This window comes from Stigmatopora nigra, chromosome 1 (assembly GCF_051989575.1).
Source record: "Stigmatopora nigra isolate UIUO_SnigA chromosome 1, RoL_Snig_1.1, whole genome shotgun sequence".
Classification (NCBI taxonomy): Eukaryota; Metazoa; Chordata; class Actinopteri; order Syngnathiformes; family Syngnathidae; genus Stigmatopora; species Stigmatopora nigra.
In genome coordinates this window covers 23,136,296-23,159,232 of record NC_135508.1, presented here as the reverse complement: position 1 = coordinate 23,159,232, position 22,937 = coordinate 23,136,296, and the positions used below count along the sequence as shown (strand labels likewise).

Here is a 22,937-nt window from a genome sequence, read left to right as displayed (position 1 = left end):
CCCTTTTGTTTAAATGCACCTGGAACTCATTTATTTCTCCTTTTAATTGTTACATAAAGAATCTGACACATAAAATCTAGTACATGTGCTTAAAATGTGTTTTAATCCAACTCGTGAATTGAACAGTCGCAGAAGTTTAAAACTTTAAGACTTTTGGTGGCCTAAACTTGGACACAAATTGAGACAAAAAAACGTTTCCCAATGAATTTCTAGAAAAGCATTGACAAGAAAAAACAAATTTCAGTGAAAGACAAACAGTGCATTCACATAAAGTGATCCATCATATTATTCATATTATAACAAGTAAGTGACTCTAGTTTACCATTAATTCAGACAGAACACATACTAGATTGAGGAGCAGAGGAACATATTTTTAGAACCAGCTTGGTGGATAATTCCTGGGTCCTTTTGGCTTTCTTAACCTACTTCCAAATCCTGTGGAAAGGAGGAGAAAGCAGTAGAGATTTTGGTCGAAAATGTACATGTATAATAGGTATGATAATTAAATGAATGGGGAGGGTCTTACCAAATTTAAACATTGACGTCATAACCTCCTTTGCAGATGATGTCAGTAGATTTGGAGTAACTGACTTTACTGAGAACATATTTCATTAATTATGTTTGATGCTTTAATTTTGATGAAATAAATTCACAATTACTCACATTTCTCCTTCTCTTTGAACAATTTCTAGAAGAAATAAAAGCAACTAGTGAGTCACAATTAGAAATACGATCTTGAGCCTGAACCTGGGCCTAAAATGTCAATCATTATTTCAGGTTCAGGTCGCTTTTCTCTCGCTGAAAAAAAAAGTATACTAAAACGGTGTGGTCTCTCTCGCTGACTTTTTAAATTAATTAATTAAATAATAAAGATGTGTGGATATTAAACTAAGGAAAATAAATAATTTGGAATGTTGGGTGAAAAGAGAAGGCGCTGTAATGTAATTGCATTTGGAGGCGGAGTTATTTTCGCATGTTATGCAAAGGGTTTTTTCTGAATGTCAGTACCTTTTTGCAGGGGAAGCTCTTATCATTTCTTTTTTCAAATACGTCTCCTGATGAACCAGCCTCGTGGAGACAGGCCTTTTGAATGACATCACAATTTCCATCTTGTGCTGATAAGTACGAAACAGAGCTGATACGATGGATGCTGTCAGGTTGAGCTTTTCAAAGTGTGTGAATGACAATGCTCTGGTGTGCAGCTTCTTTGAATTTGGACGTTACTCACCACTTCCTCCCTCTGCAACAGCAGTTGTGTGTGACAACCACACTGTAGATAATGGCTCTAGAAAAACAGTTAACAGATTTACATGCTGCTGAGGATTTCTAGATCGAATGTAAGGCTATGAATAAAACTATGTGGAAACAATCTAATCAGTGGTCTGACAAGACTGCTACAAATGAAGGTCACACTAATAAGGCATTAGTTTGCCTTTCGAAATCATTAGCTTTTGACTATTTTCTTCATTGCTAATGACTGAAGGCCTTATGAAGACAATTTGTGTTCATCCTTTGGTTACAACCGTCTGTCAAGTTTGTATTTAGATTATCTCTGTAGACAACATGGTGGAAGAGTGGTTTAATGAAATTGAGGGTTCAATCTTTGGTGGAGAGTTTGTATGGTCTCTGGGTACTCCGCTTTCCTCCCTCTTCCCCAAGCTTGGTAAGCTGGTTGAACAGTCCAATTTTCCTCTAGGTATTCATGTTTTTTTGTCTCCTTTTGCCCTGTGATTGGCATTCAACCGATTTAGGGTGTCCCCCGCCTCCTGCCAATAGTTGGCTGGCATAGGCTTCAGAACCCCCACGATCCTTGTGAGGATGAGGGTACAGAAAATCAATGAATGATCTCATGATTACAAACAAAGCCCAACTGCATATCATTTGTTCACCAGTCAGTCGCAAGGCACACCAAGATTAAAAGCCATTGACTATTAGGTGCTGTTTGGTGAGTGAACAAATACACTACTAATAACAATTTGCTCATTTCATCATGTAGGTTCTAGTTTTACAAACCTTGACAAAAAAGCCTACCTGTGAAAGGCATTTTTGCTTTCAAACTCTGTAAGAAATAAAGCAAAATAGATGTAACGTGTGCGACACGAAGGTACAAATTGAAAGGTAAGGACATTTCACTCACTTTACTCCTCGCCCATGGCTTTGTTTCTCGCTCATTTCTGTCTCCAACCAACTTTGAAGTACCCGACCATTCTGAGGACGTGCCAATTCTTTTAAGGTTCACTGAAGATTTGACATTTTGCTGACCCAAAACAGCAACATCGTTGTCTACAAAAAATGTATATATTATAACCACTTGTTCAAAAATTGAAACTACAAGAGATGAACAATTCTAAATAAAACAATCACATTATCTTAATAAAGGAACATTTTACACAAATTCTCTTGCAGCAAATATCATTCAATTGCATAAGCAGGGCTGCCAACCACTCCGGAATTTCAGGAGTTTCTCCGGAAATGCAACGCAAACTCCGGGACTCCGAAGTCCCAAATTTCGAATTTAAATCCCTCGAAAATTCACACTATGAATACGGCTTCCGCCATCTTGATTCAAGTACACTAAACCGGAAGAATTCAGTAACACGAGTGAGTGTATTGTGAATCATCCGAGTTACTAGTTCTGACGAAAGATTCGTCTTGTGCGACCTAGCATGGCAATTGATTCGAATCGATTATATAGGTAGATATGTATACCTATAGCTTTAACATTTTCATTTTTTTACAAGGGAAGTAAGTCTTATTAAGGCTGACTAAATCACCAGTCTTTTGTTTTGAAACAAATCCTATAGTTTCTTGGATTGTTCTAAATGAAGTAAAAGTACCATCAGCACTGGTAAGCCTTAGCAATATGCCTGCTCAGATTAAGTGCAAAATGGATGGCAATTTGGATAAAACGTCTAATAAGAAACCAAGACACTCGCAGAAGTTTATTGGTTCGTATACAACGAAATATCCCATGTTGACGCAGTCTCCAAAGGGACCGACATTTGCACATTGCACAACATGCAAGTGCGACTTCAGCGTGACACATGTTGGAATTACTGACTGTAAAATACACTGAGAAGGACCCAAACACAAAGATGAACTTATTCTCATTATACTGTACTGTTACAAGTTTGTAAAGACACAATATTTCGATTAATGTAAAAACATGATTATAACAGTTGGATTTAATTTGTCCTACGCTTATGTATTTATTTTTTTACATTTTATATCGATTTTGCATGAATCGCATTCACTCCGGAAATACTCTGGAAATGGGACATGGGTAACCCTGAAATGGAGTTGGCAGAGGTTGGCAGCTCTACATAAGTATATAGAATTTGATGAAACAATTATTAAAGGCACCTTGATTAAACGCCAACTCGTATGATTCTGGGGTTCTCTCTGGAAGAGAGGGTACAGGTGTAACCGGGCTGTCTGGGTATGAAGAGAATTGTGTTTATTGGGATTCTCTTATGTCATGTAACTTTCCTGAGATAAACCCATACCATTACCTTGAGCAGCATCAGCAATCCCGATTGGTGGAATGTTGATAGTTAGCCTTTCTGATCCAGCCGACAGTTCTGAAGAAACTACCAAAACACATCACAAAACTAGCTACGATTTAAAGGCACATATCCATGTACACAATGCTGATTTTCTTATATTAGACTGAAAAGGGAATGTAAAAAAGGGTTCTAGATTTAAGTGTTCCTACTTCTTTTTCATTGACTTTCTAGATAGGTCATAGGTAATACCAACCTGTGTCAACAGCTAGTTGGTAGGATTCAGGGGTTCGTTCAGGCAGAGGAGGAGGTACGTCTACATTGGTATGATCTCCTACGTGAGTGAAAAAAAATAACTTGCCTTACATCAGTGGTTCTCAAATAGAGGATCGTGCAAGCAAGCCCAAGGGGGTGTCAAGTGATGCCCGGGAGCATCTGACTTTTGCTGTACTAGAAGTCAGCGACACTGACTGACTGACTTTCGGCTTTTTCCCTCTGTGATCGCCACAGCATAACAGTTTTTGACAGGCAGGGTTAGAAAGAATGGCAGATTTCCACAAAAATAGTGTCTCATACGTATATATAATTCACCTGAAAGCTTGGCTTTACTGTTATTCCGGTGAGAGATGTGATAAGAACGGTATGTTTTCTGTACCAGCAGCAATCCATATAAGATTGATGATTGAAATAGGCATTCTTGAGTTTAAAAACTGAATGTGTGTGGATTTCAACTGTCATTCAAAATAAATTACTCTATTTTCCATAGAAGTAGTCACTCTTAAATAGTTTGACTGGCCCTGTAATTATATTCAGATGTGAATTGTGTTTTTTTCCCTAAGACTAAGATGTGATGGCAGATATGTTTTTTTAAATTTTTTATTCATTCATCTTCCACACTGCCCATTTGAGTTGGGGGGTTCCTGGAGCCTAACCCAGCTGTCTTCGGGCAAAAGGCAGACTACACCCTTGACAGGTCGTCTGTCGGTCATAGGGCATTTATTTATTTATTTTATTTGATAGTAAAAACATTCAGAGGAAAATAGAAGCCAAGTAAAGCCAAGTCATTAAAAAGCTAATGAGATAGTCAATAGAAGAAGAAAAAAATCACCCACCTGTGACCAGATTTGAGTCATGTGCGCCTGTATGGTAATTCAAAGGTGAAGGGGGCCCACTTAAGAATGGACCAACTGTCCATCGCTTTTTCACAGGTGCTTGATTGTCAAAGTATGAGGTGTCAAAGTAGGGGTCCTCCACCATTAGACAGACAGTAGATGCTGCGGGGGGTAACTTTGTAGGGTTCATTGGTGGAAGGTCATCCCCCAGCTGCGTTTTCACCACAGCGGTCACTTCTTGACCAATTGGGAGTTCTTGTCTTGATGTTATTTGTCCTCCCTGACTGATAATGAGGGCTTCAACAACTGGTTGGGGTTCATTCTGATGATTGTTTCGGTTCATCAAGGGTCCTTCCGGAGTAGAGGGCGACATTGCCTGTTTCAGCTGCGTGCTGTTAATTTCCCAATTATAGATGCTCTGCCGTCGTGGCTCCTTCTCTTCAGCATATTGTTCACTTACAGATGTTTCCATTGTTACCTTCATTATTAGATGGAGGAATTAATCAGAATACTTAACCGAGTACATTTTGGTTCGGTTGTGTTGTTTGTTGATCACCTTGTCTGTGCTTCTTTGTTCATTCACTGACTGCAAGTATCTTCCAAATAACAACCTGATGATGCTGTATACCAATTCATACTGTTCCTATTGGCAATAAACAACAAAAATATGAATGTATTAAAAGGCTTGACAGATGCTTAATTGTTGATGAAAGAGTTCTATGGGGGTTACCTTGGTTTGAACCACAGATGGCCTTTGGGTTCTCATTGTTTGAACTAAGTCACATATATTAAAATCTGGAGTGATCATCTAAAACAAATATAAAATAAAATAAGAATAAGAATCCAGGAAACAGGCAGCTAGATGTAATCTTGAGGGTAATGATAAAATTAAAAAACGGACTAGGAGACAATTATTACCCCTTTTTTGAGGAGGTTCCAAGTATAATCAATGGCACAAAGAACCCCGGTTCTACCACATCCAGCACTGAAACCACAACCGTGACAGGATTTAAGAACATGGTGACATTGATTTCATCTCAAAATAGTGTTTGGATATAAAATGATACCAATATTGAATAAATAGTTAATTATTATATTTTTTCTGTCTCGTTTTTCTGAAGCAAACAAGCCCTCCCAATTTGTTTAATGTCTGTTTTGGGAAGATGAAATTCTATAAAATGAAAAGTAACACCTCAGTAAAATAAGGGATTGTATTTATAATCTTTTGGCATGAATATCTTGAAATGTAATTTCATTTTTGTAGACATGAAACTGAACTTGAACTTTAATTTGCAGTAGTGTGTGTACAGTTGTGGTCATAAGTTTACATACACTTGTGAAGTAAATATTGTCATGGCTCTCTTGAGTTTCCAGTTATTTCTACAACTCTGATTTTTCTCTGATAGAGTGATTGGAACAGATACTTCTTTGTCACACAAAAAAAAACATTCATGAAGTTTGGTTCTTGTCAGGAGTCGCTGGATTGCCTCTCCTGACATGACGTCACGATAATTATCAGCTGTGACTAATTACGTGATTAGATTATTTTTGGTATTTAAGCATTGTGATTTTCTGTGGACGCCGTTGGATCGTCTGGTGTAGTACTGGTTAAGTTCTGGTTTCGTTACCTGTTAATCCTGGTAGTAATTGCTGTTTCCATTGACGCCACGCCGCATGTACTTTCGTTTGTAATGAGTGGACAAGCCAAGTTGTTTAAGTTATGTTACCCCGTTTATTAAATCAACCTACAAGAGCTACAGATCTGCCTCACCTTTCCATTCCTTCGGCGACTCTGCATCTGGGTTCAACTTCCCCTCCGATCGCGTCGCACTACGCGGCGGCGATCGTAACAGTTCTTTTATGACTTTATTATGGGTTAACAGAAAAAGTGATCAAATCTGCTCGTTCTAAAGTATACATACAGCAGCACGTCTTAGCAGTTTTGGTGACTTAGAAAGTTCTGTCAGTGAAATGAGCTTCATAGCATGGCGTCTTAAGTTCTTGTGAGTAATTATGAGTGACTACAGCTGGTTACTTTTCTGAGGCCATTTAAATAGGGCTCATTGGATGCAAACAACCACAAACGCTACAATGGGAAAGTCAAAGGAGCTCAGCATTGATCGGAAAAAGCGAATCATTGACTTGAAAAAGTCAGGAAAATCACTTCCCAAGAGCAACAGTCCAAACAATAGTTTGTAAGTATGAAGTGCATGGCACTGTTTTGTCACTGCCACGGTCAGGAAGAAAACGCAAGCTATCACCTGCTGCTGCTAGAAAATTGGTCGGGAGGGTGAAGATTCAACCGAGAATCACCAAAAAGCACATCTGCCAAGAATTAGAAGCTGCTGGAACACAGTTGTCAGTGTCCACAGTCAAGCGTGTTTTGCATCTCCATGGACTGAGAGGCTGCCGTGCAAGAAGGAAGCCCTTGCTCCAAAAGCGGCACCTTAAAATTCGACTGAAGTTTGCTGCTGATCACATGGAGAAAGATAAGACCTTCTGGAGCAGGGGTAGGGAACCTATGGCTCGGGAGCCATATGTGGCTCTTTTGATGGGTGTATATGGCTCTCCGCCTTTTGAAATCATATTTTTTCTTCATTAGACTCATCTGCATGCATTCTCTCATTGATACTCATTGATTAGCAACTGTGAAATAGTGTTCTCAAAATAATTCAGTCTTTTTATTTTACTTTCAAAGTGGTGAAATGAATAATAAATGCTCACATTTTCATGTATTTTTACTTTTAAAGTCTGAGTATGGCTCTCAAGGAATAATGTTTGAAAATATGAATTGTTTATGGCTCCCTTTGTCAAAAAGGTTCCCGACCCCTGTTCTGGAGGAAAGTTCTGTGGTCGGACAAAACAAAAATCGAGCTGTTTGGCCACAATGCCCGGCAATATGTTATGCAGCAGATTTGATCACTTGTTTCTGTTCACCCATAATAAAGTCATAAAAGAAACAAACTTCATGAATGTTTTTTTGTGACAAAGAAGTATCTGTTCCAATAACTACCAGAGGAAAATTTGAGCTTTAGAAATAACTGGAAACTCAAGAGAGCCATGACATTATGTTCTTCACAAGTTGATGTAAACTTTTGACCACAACTGTATGTGCATGGATGTGCGTGCGGGGTGGTTTTGTAGGGGGCTGCGATGTAAAACAGGTGGGGTAGTTGGCTTCCTGTCTAGGAATTAGAGGGTCTTTACATTTAAGGCAGACATCATAAGAAATACACTGAACAAAACAGCTCATTGTGAAAAATTGATTGATTTTGTTACAATTTTCATATTGTGGTTGTACATCAACCTCCAGCAAACGTATAAAACAGCGTTTGATTGCTTCAAATCGCTTACTTTTTGATCTCCAGTTAAGATCTAAACTGGATCAAAACAACAAAATGTCATAAACCAAATACGCACTATTTAATTTGTAGCACACTGTGTTAAGTGTGTCAAAATACCTGAAGTTGAAAATTACATTTTTAACAGAAAACTGGATTACTACGTTATTGTACGAATATGCAAATCTGACCTGCAGTGGATGCACAAAGGGATGTCATCATTAGACTGATAGGTACGCATTTCTTCCAGCATGTCCAAGATGGAAGGAATAAAATCTGGGACACCATGATCCGGCCAATGGACATAGTGCAGCTGTTTCAATGTTTTTTCACACTGGAGAAAGTGAGAACCCAGACACAAAGGCATGAAAAAGTAGTATTAGTATTATCTCATTGAAAATTTGAAAAAGTGAAAAAACATGCATCATGAGAAAGAGAAGATTCAATTTCTGGAGAATTTTGTGGGCATCATTTGCTCTCTCCCCTGCAGGTAATTTCTTGTAGCTTTACAATCAGTTAATGTCGAGGCATTTTTGGGTAACTTATTTGTTGATATATTTGATGTCACTGTCAATGTCCAATTCATTTTGGCAGGAAATGACAAATAAATAATGGTTCATTTCTCCCTCAAGCCAAAATAATTGGATGTGTAGAACCATCAATCACACTGAAAGCTATGCATTTACGGACAGACTTCCCAGTTTAAATTGAGCTGAGTTTTAATTGGTCTATTGTATGTCTATTGTTTTCTTTGAAGGGCAATGACTTCATTTTGTGTCACATGTTTTTTAATTTTATGGTACTTTCTCATCCCTTCCAGTAAAATGCATGTCACTTCCTGTCTTTGTCTTATTCTGGGGCAGTTTACCATTTATTGTGTAGATTTGGTGGCTTTTTCAAGTCACTTCCATTTGTTCATTCCTTCATTTTCTGAACCGCCTAACCTGACAGGTGCTGGAGCCTAGCCAGCTAACTACGGGCACCAGGGAAGGGACACCCTGAATCGGTGGCCAACCAATCGCAGGGCGCAAAGAGGTTGACACCCGCGCTACCTAGAGAAAACCCACATAACCATGGGCAGAACATGCAAACTCTTCACAGTGAGGACTGATGTGGGATCAAACCCACGACCCCCAGAACTTGGACTCTGATGCCAAAAAAAAAAAGAAATCATGTACTACAAAAGAAAAAAAATGGAACACATTTGTTTTTCTTTTTTAATCATTTTACCAAAACAGTATTTATATATGGAAAGGACATTCCATATATAAATTTCTTTAAATCATCATATATTTTCCGTCAAACCGTGAACCTGAACTTTATTATGATCATTATTATTATTGGATGTTTTTCTCTGGGTGACTTGTAGTACTTCTAAATTCATTTTCTCGTCTTAATATTTGCATAGTCATCTGAAGATTGTCAACAAACCAAAATAAAAAATAAAATAAAAAATCACAGTATATACACACGCATATACCGGGCACCGGGCGTATATATAATATATATTGTTATGAAATCTACCAATAGTACCATGGCGATCTACTGGTAGATCGCGATCAATGTAATGGACACTACTGATCTAGTGTTTGGAGAAACTACTGATAATCATCACTTACATTATTATATGTCAATCTTAATGTCCTTGTTAGATAAGCTCCTTTGTCTTCCTCGCCATCCTGTACAAAAGTTTTTTCACTTATTTTTACTCCTTGGCCTTTTTATTTCGTAAATAAAATATTATACATATAATATCCAGGAATAGCCGTAGTCATCCAGGGTGATAATACTCACACAGTAGATGATGAAAGGCCCACATAAAAGTGATGTCTCATCCTTGAGCGGCCAATAACGCTCACATTTTTTCTGAAAACCGGAAATGTAATGATGACCATAAAAAAGGGCCAATGTTGATATCAATGTGATAATTTCTCACCTTCCCCAATTCATATTCCCGACAGGCCATAACAATAATCTAGTGGAAGTAGAAACAAAGTGAGTCCATCAGTTTGTCTCTGTTACAGCATTTAGCTTGTCAGTTTAGTCATGTAAGTAGCAAAAACTACAAAACTGATTTCCACGAAGCTTTCTAGAAGGCCATAACAGGACCCATTTTATACTTCAGGGGCACCAGATTGAAGTGCAATTGAATAATCATCACTTGAATTGAGATCAAGTGCGACAATGGTCAATGGTGTGCTGCATTGGCAGGAAAAAAAAGCTGTGTTTTGGTTTCAATTTGTGAGCAACATTATATATGGTCACCTATAATATGGACATCTACAAGTAAATATCAATAATCAGCTTGTACTTTTATGTCATACTCCCACAGCATCCTCCAAAAGTCTTGCACTGTGTGAGGTAATGGACCCTGAGTAGCAATGTAAGCTTTGGCACCTGTCACTCCCTGCAAATAAATATTAGTTGAGACACACATAAGGTTATCTACAGTGTAAATGCATCAGGAATCCATTTTTCATACTATAAATGATCTGTTTACCTTTATGAAATTGGCATTAATGTAGTCAGTGTCATCTTTCGATGTGGTAAACGTGAGCTTCACTCTGCTGTGGTCAACTATGAAGGATGTTATTGAAAAACAATAGAAGGTCAAATACACAAATAGGGGGATACAATCAATTTTTCTGTCCCATTAGATGTACTTATGGTTTAGCTTTGGTGGCTTTGGTCTCATACATTCTATTTTTGTCTAGGATATTTGAACAAAGTTTCAACTTTTGTTTTAATATGAGGTTAAAATAACAAAAATGTCATCTGGTCCATCCATAATTACACATGGTTTGAATGAAGCTTACATGAAAGTATGTCTTTGTATCTGTTCTTCCTGATGTTTTCCTGCATTTCTGCTGATTTACTGGTATAGGTCTTGTCATTGCGATATTTAATTGACTGGTTTCTCAATCTCTGTAAATAGAGAAAAACAAAAAATATGAATACATATTTATAGGTTAATAACCAAATGGTGGGCATGACACACTTCGTATTCCTACAATCTATTTTAAATGCTAAGAACATGGCAACAGCCATAACTCCCACAGTCGGATATGAATCATTTGCACATGTTCAGAATCAGTGACTCATTTTACTACAAAACAGACACATAAACTAAAAGGACTTCTGCTGGTCATCTACATTATCAACTAAAAGGGTGATTGATAAAATGGAGTCAAAGAGATTTTTGTAGAGAACATCTCTCAGTTCCACCGAGTTTGTCAGTCAACAGTTTCACCATGCCCACAACAGTTAGTTTATAGACAGCAAGTTTCCGTATTAAAACTCTGGCTTCTGTAGCAAACAGGTTTGACAGTTTAACATCTTGACAAACATCACTGACATTCATGATCCTCCCGACTGTTATCCTTCGTCTGATAGGTCTGATATAAAGGTCTCATCTCATTTTCTGAACCGCTTTATCCTCACTAGAGTCGTGGGGGGTGCTGGAGCCTGACTTCGGGCCAGAGCCTTGAATTGGTGGACAGCCAATAGCAGGGCACAAGGAGATAAACAACCATTCACACTTACACTCATACCTTGGGGCAATTTAGAGTGTCCAATCAGCCTACCATGCATGTCTTTGGAATGTGGGAGGAAACCAGAGTACCCAGAGAAAACCCACGCAGGCTAGGGGAGAACATGCAAACTCCACACAGAAAGGTCCGAACCTCTCACCCTCATCCCCTCACTGTGAGGCCGACACGCTAACCACTCAAACTGCCAAGCGACCCTTGATATAAAGATGTTTTTTTTTAATTCCTTCTGCGATATAGAGCAATATTGCATTGCACAATTCTCGCATCCATTCAGAGAGAGAGAGAGAGAGTTTTCAGATAGTTTATAGTTTATATATGAGATAGTTTAAAGATAGCTGTTTTGTTTGGTTCAGTGGTATGGCATCATTTTAATGGCTTAATAAATAGTAGTTTTGTTATATTTTTGTCTGTTTTTGCATACATACATGCATTTGCAAGCATATTTAATTAAAAATCGGTGTACTTTAAAGGATTACCAATGGCTAGTATGTAACTAAATTGTGGAACAAATTATGCTAATTAAATCTAAAATGCTCTAATCATGAAAAATCCTAGTCATGAAACTTTTTTCTGGAAACCAATTAATTTTGTATGTAAGGGTACCTACCATATATACCTGGAACTCTCAAGTTTTTATCTGCCAATTTTTAATAACTGCTCATTATTGAGTGCTATAAATCCTTTTAAGGTGTTTTTTTTTCATATTTAGAATACTGCAGTCAAGCAGTTTTGGACTTAAGGTGTTTTAAATTAAAATAGGTCTGCACTAAAAACTGAGCCAATTATACATCCAGTCATTTTCTGAACCGCCAACTGCAGGTCGCAAATTATACACTTAAGGCCTTTTGTTCTTCAAACATAAAACATGTTTCCTTTAATGCTGAATGAGGTTCCTGAAATAAATTGACAAAAATGTACTTTTATGTGCTTTTTTTTCCAAAAATAATATGCAAAAATCTGAATTATCTTGAAGTAATTGTCTTGAAGTGAAGTGTCAGGATTAATCGGGAACAGACCAAAATACAACACACGTGAATTGTTATAATAATCGTATCGCCAGATATGAGGCATTAGTCTGAAATAGAGCCAAGAAGATAATGTAAATGTGGCACTATAAGACAATTAGAGTTCACATTGTGAAATTGTGTGAGTTGAAGTTCAAATCTTTGTGATGTTCATTCTGTTCATGGCCCGTCATTGAACAGGATGACGTACGTGGTACCATAATAGGGTTTTTATAACAAAAGTTAGTTTTTTCCCTGAAGTTATTCATTTAATCCCAGTTTCAGAAAAATTATATATTTGTTGTACGTTGTAATCAACGGCTTACCATAAACTCCTTGTCATCGTTGTCTTGCCTCTCCAATTGTGTCAGCATGTTTCTCACCACACAGGCCTGCTGCGAATCCATTTCAGCATCTTCTCTGTCCATGACAGTTCACCGTTCATGTCAGGACACAGAGCCACAGGTCTGAGGTTAGAATGACAACAGGGCGTTAACAAGTCCTGCTACCACCGCTACACTTCTATGTATGACATTTTTTACATCAAGGAAGTAAGGTGAAAGAAAGAAATAGGAAGTTTGTGTTTCCGTATATGTCTCACTGGGTCCTAAAGTCACTTGAATCAGTATTAAAGTGTATGTTTTCAGGTAATTCACTATTGCAAATGCACAGTAAATGCATACTGATAGGTGAACCAAGAACAATTATCATATGAAAGTAATTTGGGGGATTTTTACTTTGTAATTAGTATTAATTTATGTGTATTAATAACATTTGGGGACGAGGTACCATCAACAATTTACATTATGAACAAGTAGACACAGTTTGATACATATTTTGTATGATTTCCAATGTAATTTTCTAAATAAATCTTTATATTTTGATCATTTTTAAACAAATTCTTTTTCCCTGTTCTTTAATGACTCCTTAAATATTTCTCTCCATTTGTGTTTGTTTTATTCTTTTTTTACGAGTACATCTTTAACCTATCCTTTTATTATTAACTGGGAAAATTATGTGCACAAAATCTGCTCCACTCAAAACCAATGGATTTCAGTAGATGTAATGTAGCAGGCCTGCAGTGACAGGGGTCTCACAACATTCTATTATTAATAAATAAATTAAAACATTTTTTCAAACTATGTCAACGGTTATTCAAGTCTAAAATTTGACTACAAAAGCATATTTTTGTAAGTGTTGCTTCATTTCTAACTGACTTCCATTCATAATTCTTATACGCCTCTATGACAATGACTTGATTCAAAAGGTTCATATGGAAATGTTATATATAGTACATATTTTATACCATGAGGGAATTTCTCAGATAGCCATTGTCCTAATTCATTCATCCACTTTTCATTCTTTTCCTGAACCGCTTTATCCTCACAAGCATCGCGGGGGTGCTGGAGATTATCCCAGCTGACTTTGGGCCAGAGGCAGGAGACACCCTGAATCGGGGGTCAGTTGATCGCGGGGCACAAGGTGAAAGACAACCATTCACTCTCACACTCATACCAATTTAGAGTCTCCAATCAGCCTACAATGCATGTTTTGGAAATTTTGAGGAAGCTGGAGTACCGGGAGAAAAACGCAGGCCCAGAGAACATGCAAACTCCACACAGGTGCACAGACCTGGATCTGAACCCAGGACCCAGAGTTGTGAGGCCGATGTGCTAACCATTTTAGCAAGGGTTTCTTGAGGTGGGAAATGTTTGAGAACCAAGGCTTTATAGACCAGAGTCAGTGAATATCATTGGTCCCTCCCAGTCAAAATGGAATGGACATCTAGCACTGTCAATGGTCCTAAAATATGAGCACTTAGTCAGTCTTCCGTATTGAATGAATTAGACGTCTTTTGGTGTCGATGCCAATTAGTATTTTGTATTTATGAGGAAATATATCCACTTTAGAATGTTATTATTCTGTGGACGTTTTTATAAATGTAGTATTTATTAACATATTGATTTAGCAAATGTATTTTTCATTTGGAAAACATATCAAAATACAAACAAAACAAGACGAGTTTTTATTTATTTTATAAGAGTTCAAATGTCAACTTTTGAATCAGTCTACTACAGTAAACACTGCCCTCGTAAGAGTTAAATATGAGACTGTTTACTATTGGGTTAGGTGAGTCACGTGACGTACATGGCGCCCACGCCTTTTCCTGTCAAACAGCTTTGTGATACAATTTCACCACTCTAGTCAAAAGCCGTATTTCTTACCGACATTCATGTAAGTTCTATAACCTCCAGATCGTATTGTTTGTTTGGAGCAAATATTCAACTATATTGCACACCAACACTTAGCATACAGCACAAATATGGCGACTGCAAACCTATTTTTCGTCAGTATTTTAGGCTACTATATTAGCAGTTCCAAAGAAAATATGCTTTACGACAGTGTGATGTTTATTAAATAGATGAGCTAAACGTGTTTTTTTTCTTCGTATATATACTTCATCGCGTCTTTTACATGCTGTTTACAAGTCTGCGTCATGGAAGTCTTAATTTGCTGGTTTGTATGTTTGATTAGATAACTTTATTCATCTCGTATTCTGGAAATGCATGGCTTGTATCGTAGTATTAGTACAGTCTTTTTCATTTCTCAGATCGGAATTGACATTGTCAAAACTGCTCGTTCATTCATCAGAACACAACCATTTCTGCTCATTCAAAAAAAGTTTGTATTTGTAAACAAATTGCAAATGTATTCGTATTTCTATGTAAATTATTCTGAAAAAAATGGCTAATGTCCCATTGTCTTTCCACCCAAAATGACTTGTAATATGCCAATCCTATTTCGTGACATTTTATTTTTTTCTAAATGAAAACATACTTGCAACCACTTGAGGATGTACGTAGTCTGCTGAGGATAAATGAGTGCATTTCCAATATATTCCACTCAATTAAGGGGTAATTGCTCCCGGATATGAATCTTGACTTCCTCTCCTAATGAGTATTCATTCAGTCATCTTCCATATTGCACATTCTCGAATCGTAGACTGGTCGCCAGTAAGCCGTAGGGCACACAGAGAGACAAACAACTATCTGCACTCACAGTCATACCACCACCAGTGGGAATTGAGCCCGTGCCTGCCTGCACTGTAGTCAGGCGAGTAAACCTCAACACCACAAGGTGTTAGGAAGAGGATTGTTAGATCAATCTATAACTAACCAGTCCTCTGAAATAGCTCAATAGTGATATTGGCCAGGGCCAACAGCTAGAGGAGGGGTGGGCAAACTATTCCACAATGAGCCATAGTAAATGCAGGTTTTTGTTAAAAACTATAAGAGAAAACTTCAACCAATCTGATATTTTTGAAGTGCAGTAATTGGATTGCAGTCAGGTGCTTCTTGTTTAAGCACAAACCTCATTGGTTAAACTGTCTGTGTTGGATTGGGTAAACCAAAAACCTGCAGGAGCCGAGGACGAGTTTGCCCACCCCTGAGCTAGAGAGAAGAGGAGTGAGGGTCTGTGGCAATCTTGGGTTACAAGGACTGAGGCTTGTAGAAGGGTGAACCCAAATGTTGGGGGAATAATTTAAATTACATTTCCACTTTTGTATTTTTCCTTTGCACTACACAGTGCAGTCTTTTCATTTCTGAAAAATTCGCAAGTACATTTTCAGTCGCTTGCAACCAATCTTATCCTCAAGCGCAGTACATTTTAACTTGATTAACACTAATTGTCAGCAAAGAGATCTTTTGCGTTAGTACAGAGTTCGCTTTTCTATCCTCGATCACAAGGAATATCAATGACTTGTCCATTGACACAGGGATCCAATGTTCGATGTCAAATTTAGGATTTTGAGCCATGAACTAGGTTTTATAATCCATATTGTTTTTTCACTTGTTTTATTCTATATAGTTTTGCAAATGACGAGGATGCTTCATGAAATGCACCAAAGCGTCAGAGGGAAAAAAGAAATAATAGCAGTATCGTTTCTGTGGTTACCTGGTTATCTTTAAGTTTTACATTAACAGTATTCCACTTGTCTTTTTATCCTACCTCACAATTCTCTAACGAATAATATTTTTTCCGCCAATGTTTTTTAAACCAACATTTCAAAAGACTTGAATTTAGGACTCTTATTCATTCACTTTTTTTCTTTCACCAGATAGGAGTACTTCCTTTACCTGATTCAGCCATGGACGTTGCTTCCTTGTTTCTGCTACTATTCTATCTTGACGTTTTCACGGTTGCTCAAGGTGAGGGCCACAGCTCTGGAAGATGAATGTTGGCGTTTGCGCTCATCTTTTTTTCTTTTTATGCAAGTACAGCTCAAGATTGTTCCGCACCTGCCGTCGGTAGCAACATGCACTTGAAGGAAATACTTAAAGATACATTTGCAGATGGAAGCATAGCTACCCTTACATGTGATGTGGGTTACTCCAGTGTAGGTGGGTCTGAATCCATCAATTGTAAAGCTGGTGCCTGGAGTCAAGTGACACTGGAATGCGAGCGTGAGTTTTTTCCATTTGAATTAACAGGAATCTGCTAATTTCATTTGCTCTCCGACTAAAAATCCTTTATAATTAATGAGCATTCTAATGTTATTTTCCAGGTATCAACTGTGGCACTGCAGGTAATGTTCCAAATGGAAGATATGATTATTCAGAAGGCACTCAATTTGGTGACAAAGTATACATCAACTGTAATCCTGGGTAAGAAATATGATTCTTTGTTGCCAACACTGTGGCTTGTTTTGAGTTTAAACATGTGTGCAAATCATAAAAATGTCAGATTGGAAATAGCTAAACTGGATGATTACTAGCTATGTTTCTGGAAAAATGTCAACTAATATGACATTCAGTCAGTGCACATGTGGTCAAAGGAAAGGTGAACACGTTTTATTGAAAGTTGGGGGGAAAAAAGCATTTCCTTACCTCTATTTTACCACCTGTGTATTTAAGCAATGGTTCATTTCATATGCCAGGATTGAGGAACTATACTTTGGTTGTTTGAATACTCATAAGGCTATAAGTGTCAAGTGTTTAGGATGGTATTATTTTTTAATTCTAATAATTCAGAAAGAGTTGCAACCCTCACCCCAGGCAGAGCTTCTTTCATGTCCGGAAGGGGGAAGGGACATTGAGTCCGAATGGACGATGTTCCGCCCATCTATTGCTGAGGCAGCAGGCCATAGCTGTGGCCGCAAGGTGGTCAGTGCCTTTGGCGGCAACCCCAGATCCTCAGAACCCGATGCCGACAGGCTGAAAGAGTGGTTCTGGTGGTCTCGAAATCAAAAACCCGGACATGAGAGCCTGGTGAGGCCATGGAGAACAAATTTCGGGTGACTTCAGGGAAATTTCGGTACACCATCCGACATCTCAGGAGGTGACTGCTGCCCTCCACCTGGGATGTTGTGAATCGGTGAAATGAATAGTTTGAAAACCTCCTCAACTCCACCCACGCACTTACCCATAAAGAAGCTGAGCCTGGGCACTGTGAGGAGGAGTCTCCGATCCCTGGGGTTGACGTCACTGAAGTGGTTAAAAAGCTTCTCGGTGACGCCGCCCCAGGGGGTGTGGGAGATCCGTGCGGAGTTTCAAAAGACTCTGGATGTTGTGGGTTTGTCTTTGTTGACACACCTCTTCAACATTGTGTGGACAAAGGTGGACAGTGATCCTGGATTGGCAGAACGGGATGGTGGTTCCCCTTTAAAAAAAAAAAAAGGGAATCACCCTCTTCAGCCTTCCCAGGAAGGTTTATTCGGAAAGTACTGGAAAGGAGGTTCCGCCTGGAAGTCGAATCTCGGCTTGAGGAGGAGCAGTGTGTTTTTTGTCCTGGCCTTGGAACAGCACTATACCCCAGCAGGATTCTCAGGGAGTCATGGGAGTTCGCTCAATAAGTCTATATGTGCTTTGTGGATTTGGGGAAGGCGTTTGACCGTGTTCCCTAAGGAGTTTTCTGGGGAGTACTCTGGGAATTCCTCTAGCTCCTTTCTAATTACAATCTTGAATTTTCCAATTTTTCTAAACAGCACACCGTTGAAAGCCTAATGAAGAAATCTAATGACAATCAATGTTTTCTTCCATCTTTAGTTACATCTTAGTTGGTGCCAGTGATCGCATTTGCTTAGCCAGTATGAAATGGAGTAATCACCCAGCATCATGTCAAGGTTGTTGACGTCTGTTGCCTGCCTGATTTTGGCATTGCTGATGACTTTTTACTATTTGACTTTTTTTTTTATTTTTAGTGGTGAGCTGTGAACCTCCAGAGGCCTTGGATAAAGGCTATTTTAGCCCTATAACGGACATATATCACTATGATAACGTTATAAAGTACACGTGTATGGATGATTATGTCCTCAATGGCTCAAGTACAGCAGTATGCTCTGCTGATGAAACATTCAAACCCAACCCTCCTGTTTGTATCAGTAAGTTCTTCCTTAGCACTTACTCGCTCCTTTTTCCGAAATAATATATATAGGATTATTTCTCTCTTCCAGAGGTCAGATGTGAGGATCTTGAAATTCCAAATGCTGAGATTGTTTCAGGCGGAGGTCCACCTTACGCACACAAGGCATCCTTGACATTTCAATGCTTGCCTGGGTACAAAATGGTTGGGTCTGCTTCCCCGACATGTGACATAAACAGCCATTGGTCACCAAACCCTCCGTCTTGTAAGCGTAAGTCCTATCCATGCAGTATTAATTGAATCTTACATTGAAGTTCCTACCCTAAATACAAAGTCTCTGAGTCCACCTGCATTTTTAGTCGTAAGTTTAGTGGTTGTTGATGGATAGTTTTTGTATAAAAAATGTCTGAAATAGTCATTTCTCACTAAAAATAGATTTTTCACCTCATGAACTCAGACTGCTGATCGCACATTTCAACAAATTATCTTAAAAAATGTTTAACCCAAGATACAGTCACTATTTAAGCTTAAAACTTGCTTATGCTGAACCACTATTTTTCAGAAAACAATTTGGGAAAGTAAAGACAAAAACACATTCTTTGAACCATTTACCTTGCATTAATCATATTTTTTTTTATCATTTCTAACCCTAAGTATTACTTTATTAATCAAATGTTAATTTAAAATATAATGAAATTTAAATGTATACAAATGCATGGTGGTTACAGCCCCCCAATAACACTAATGTTAACATTTTTCATAGTATTTGCCTCATTGCATGCCATTGATAATATCAGACAGCAAAATCATTTAAGACTCATGGTGAATGCTTATGTTTTAAACCATTCATTCCGCTAGACGTCCAATCCATTTTGACTGGAAGGGACAAATGAACAAACATTCACGTGCCCCAGTTGAAATGGATTGGATTTCTGGCGCTTTCAATGCCAGCCAGCATTTTCATTGAATCCGCTATAAAGGTTAAAAAAAAAAAAAAGACAATTCTCGAGGACCAGCCTTGGCCACCGTTGGTGTATACCACCCATTCCTCAACCTTGATTTCTTCCCATGCGCTTGAGTACACTGAGTACACTTGCAAATAGTTGCCGAGAGTAATCAAATCGGTGAAAGGCAGACTACACCCTAGACTGGTCGCCAGTCAGGCTTAGGGCGCACGGAGACGAATACCATTCGCACTCACAATCATACCGCCACCAGCAGGATTCGAGCCCACGCCTGCCCGCACCAATGTCAGGCTTGTGAACTCTACGCCACCAGGCAGCTTGGCAACAAAATTAGTTATCGATTAGTTGTTATCAAAATCGTTAGATTTTGGCATGTTGTTTAATTTAAAGGACAGATTTGTTTCCATTTTAAGAACTATTTTTTTAAACTGTCTAAAAAGTGTGTCGTTGACCTATGTACATATTTCACTATTATAATTCAGTATAATACTAGAAGAGAAATGTTGTTCGGGCTTTAAAATGCTTTAAAATCTATCTCTTTGCTGGGATAGGAATAGACACTACAAGTACTACAACTAACAGATCTGACGTCACAGACACACCAACAGGTATACTTTTTTTCCGGTTAACTATTGTTTTTCACCTCGCTAACACTGAGCATTATATATTTCAGGAAATGGGAGCCATCATTGGGGGAAGTCAGTGGGTATTGCCGTTGGAGGTGAGTGTCAACTCAATGCAGTAATAACAAATATTTCCATCTATAATGTTGATGAGTGCTCATCTATATGTATTTGACACATTTTTCCCCCATTTATGTCACTTTTGTGTTATCTGACTGTAACATATATTTAAGCTAATAGTATACATGTTGGATTGTAAATTGGGTCATCATTAGAAATATCTTTTTGGCTTTAGTCACCAGCACAATGCTTTCGGAATTAAACGAGGTATGCTTTTACTATACAGCCAGGGTGTCCAACTGCAACCACCTACCCAGTTTTTATCCACCCACAGCATTTGATCATTAAGTATGGCCTGCACTAAAAGTTTGAGTTCAGCCTACATCCTGTTTCATTTTGAACCCTGAACATTAGATGGAGCTAGTCCACTATGGGCAAACTAGGCTTTTCAATCCGGCCCGCCGACGTTGTCCAAATGTTTTTTTCCCCCAAGATGGCGCTTTCACGCGGAAGCCAGTGGCAGTAGCTCTGTCCACTCTTTGTTTTTCGTGTTTTACAGCCCCTCTATCTTTTTTTAAATTACATTTTAATATTTCTTAATACATTCCTTTTTACTTTACTTTGTACTTTATTTTTTAATGATAAGTGATGAGTATGTTAATACTTTAGTCCTTTTTTCTGTTTATGTTTCATATGTACTGTTAACGGATGCACTTTTTTATATGTATCGTATCTTGTGCTGACCCAGCCAATCTGTCAGATTTTTAAAGTCAATGTGGCCCCTGGGCCCAAAAGTTTGCTCACCCTTGAGCTAGTCCCTTTAACAGTGCCTCTTCATTAATTCAGGAGTCAAAATCTGACATGTTTGAAATCAATATAGCCCTTAACTCATTCACTGCTATGTACAGATACATCCAATACTTTAACAGGGAAGGATGGCATTGAGCGATCATGTTTCACTGCCATTGACGGCGATAAACGTCTATTCCAATTTGACTGGGGGGAGGGTGGCATCAATCATTTGATCCTCCTCTCCTGCTCTATTTCCGGCACCATGAATGACAGCCAATGAGTTTATACTGAAAAAATAAATACCTTTTTAAATCCAACCTTTTTTATTTTATGTTGATGCCTATTTCAAAATTTAAAAAAATCACGTAATAGCGCCCGGTTTCAAGTTTTCTAAAAGCAGCCCTGGGAGGAAAAGATTTGGACACCCTTGCTGTGTTGTATAAGCTTTGATTGTTGAAAAGCATAGGAATTTCAATAGTTTGCATAAAATTCTCGCACTGTTATATGTTGCTCCAAACTAAATTAATGAATCTTACCGTATGTGCGTATCCTTGGTTAGTTGCAATGAATCAATTTCATTGCAGTACATGCAAAACAAAGAGATGTGTGCGGTTACACAGTTATTAGCTTTTCTTCACAGCGACAAAAAGCAAAGTTGCTTTGACAGGACAGATGTATACACACTTTTTGACTGTTGATAGGAAGATCAGATGTTGGTTGATTTCCTGCTCTCTACTCAGTGCAGTAATCATAATAGCTTTGGTGACTTACCAAAAGTGAAACAATCATCTTACTCATGTTTTCCTCCTTGTTCTCAAACTCTTCTATATGAATTTACAACACTACACAATGTCAATATTTTTTGCGACCTCTAATACAAAGGCATTTGCAAAATATACACAAAATACAATATGGATTTTAAGTCCCTTAAATGAACATGTCGTTCTCAGCAATTGGAGCAACACTAGTTAAATCGGCATTAAATGATTAACAAACAATGTATTTTCAGCTCATACAATATTAAACATTAAGAGTGCAAGGAATATCAACATTATTGTTGAACTGTCAAAAATCCTTCTCCAAAGTTGTGCATGTCTGATCTCCAACTACAAAACATGTTTGGTCAAGTGTTATTAAGTAAAAATGTTTATTAGTTTAGGAAAAATATGTATCATTGTACTTGGAAGGTAACATTTTAATCCAGGTACGGTAATTGTACAGATTCAAATTATTCTTCATGCAGTACTGTTTAATTAGTGAGTACATTTCAGATTCAACTCAAACGGAATGCAGTTCTAATTCACTTAACACAGTTGACCTTTTTCTTAATAATTATATAATGTGAATATTCTTTTGTGTTCAAATTATGAATATTATTTGTTGGGTTCATCACTTAGCCAAATCTTTTTGTTTTTTCCCTGGTTCATCAAAGTCATCATTGGAATAGTTATCATTTGTGTTGGATGCTATTACTTTGGAGGCCTTGAATTCATCACCAAAAAGAACAAAAAAGGGTAAATTGTTCTTTTGTACAACTCTGACTAATCATTTTTTCTACTGCTATTCACAGCCATTTTCCCTGCTAATTAGCATTATTTTACCCATTCTCTGGTCTTGTTTACA

The 22,937-nt window shown here is 37.9% G+C and overlaps 2 protein-coding genes across 15 annotated transcripts in view; one reads left to right on the top strand and one right to left on the bottom strand.

Moving 5' to 3' along the window:
- Positions 1 to 75: 75 nt before the first annotated feature.
- Positions 76 to 15,659, bottom strand: ptpn22 (protein tyrosine phosphatase non-receptor type 22). 9 transcript variants are annotated; one of them, XM_077720289.1, is made up of 23 exons: positions 15,572 to 15,659; positions 12,838 to 12,931; positions 10,773 to 10,881; positions 10,457 to 10,533; positions 10,268 to 10,363; positions 9,893 to 9,931; positions 9,751 to 9,822; positions 9,576 to 9,635; positions 8,148 to 8,290; positions 5,534 to 5,600; positions 5,346 to 5,423; positions 5,172 to 5,258; positions 4,616 to 5,093; positions 3,760 to 3,837; positions 3,513 to 3,590; positions 3,364 to 3,435; positions 2,138 to 2,283; positions 2,032 to 2,059; positions 1,229 to 1,285; positions 1,009 to 1,115; positions 664 to 688; positions 527 to 595; positions 76 to 435 (listed from the first exon to the last, which is right to left on the bottom strand). In XM_077720289.1, the coding sequence occupies exons 2-23, from the start codon at positions 12,916 to 12,918 to the stop codon at positions 374 to 376; spliced, it is 2,109 nt and encodes a 702-aa protein (XP_077576415.1). In that variant the 5' UTR covers positions 12,919 to 12,931; positions 15,572 to 15,659; the 3' UTR covers positions 76 to 373. The 9 variants fall into 9 exon arrangements, 8 of the variants coding, with proteins under 8 accessions (XP_077576415.1, XP_077576395.1, XP_077576384.1 ...); XM_077720269.1 differs by having other exon boundaries at positions 12,838 to 12,978; positions 15,572 to 15,640; XM_077720258.1 differs by lacking the exon at positions 15,572 to 15,659 and having other exon boundaries at positions 12,838 to 13,046.
- The window catches only part of LOC144199011 (membrane cofactor protein-like), a 15,593-nt gene continuing 7,275 nt past the window's right edge, over positions 14,620 to 22,937 (top strand). For 2 of the 6 annotated variants that reach the window (XR_013326821.1, XM_077720368.1), the window contains exons 1-9: positions 14,780 to 15,028; positions 16,632 to 16,722; positions 16,795 to 16,977; positions 17,079 to 17,178; positions 18,559 to 18,635; positions 18,714 to 18,893; positions 18,966 to 19,145; positions 20,391 to 20,447; positions 20,513 to 20,560. Coding sequence is in view for 4 of the 6 variants with exons in the window: in XM_077720368.1 (XP_077576494.1) it covers positions 14,987 to 15,028; positions 16,632 to 16,722; positions 16,795 to 16,977; positions 17,079 to 17,178; positions 18,559 to 18,635; positions 18,714 to 18,893; positions 18,966 to 19,145; positions 20,391 to 20,447; positions 20,513 to 20,560 (958 nt within the window). In the remaining 2 variants the exon portion in view is untranslated. Of the gene's footprint in view, positions 14,747 to 14,778; positions 15,029 to 16,631; positions 16,723 to 16,794; positions 16,978 to 17,078; positions 17,179 to 18,558; positions 18,636 to 18,713; positions 18,894 to 18,965; positions 19,146 to 20,390; positions 20,448 to 20,512; positions 20,561 to 22,746; positions 22,829 to 22,937 lie in introns of those variants that run through there. The other 4 variants (XM_077720360.1, XM_077720351.1, XR_013326819.1 and 1 more) reach the window with 4 other exon arrangements.

Bases quoted from the DNA above. Each gene is read 5' to 3' on its own strand.
- ptpn22 (XM_077720269.1), bottom strand. From the start codon at position 12,939: ATGGACAGAGAAGATGCTGAAATGGATTCGCAGCAGGCCTGTGTGGTG. The intron at 10,882-12,837 runs GTAAGCCGTTGA...CTCTATTTACAG, and splicing joins ACGATGACAAGGAGTTTATG to AGATTGAGAAACCAGTCAAT. The intron at 1,116-1,228 runs GTGAGTAACGTC...CGTACTTATCAG, and splicing joins TGTTGCAGAGGGAGGAAGTG to CACAAGATGGAAATTGTGAT.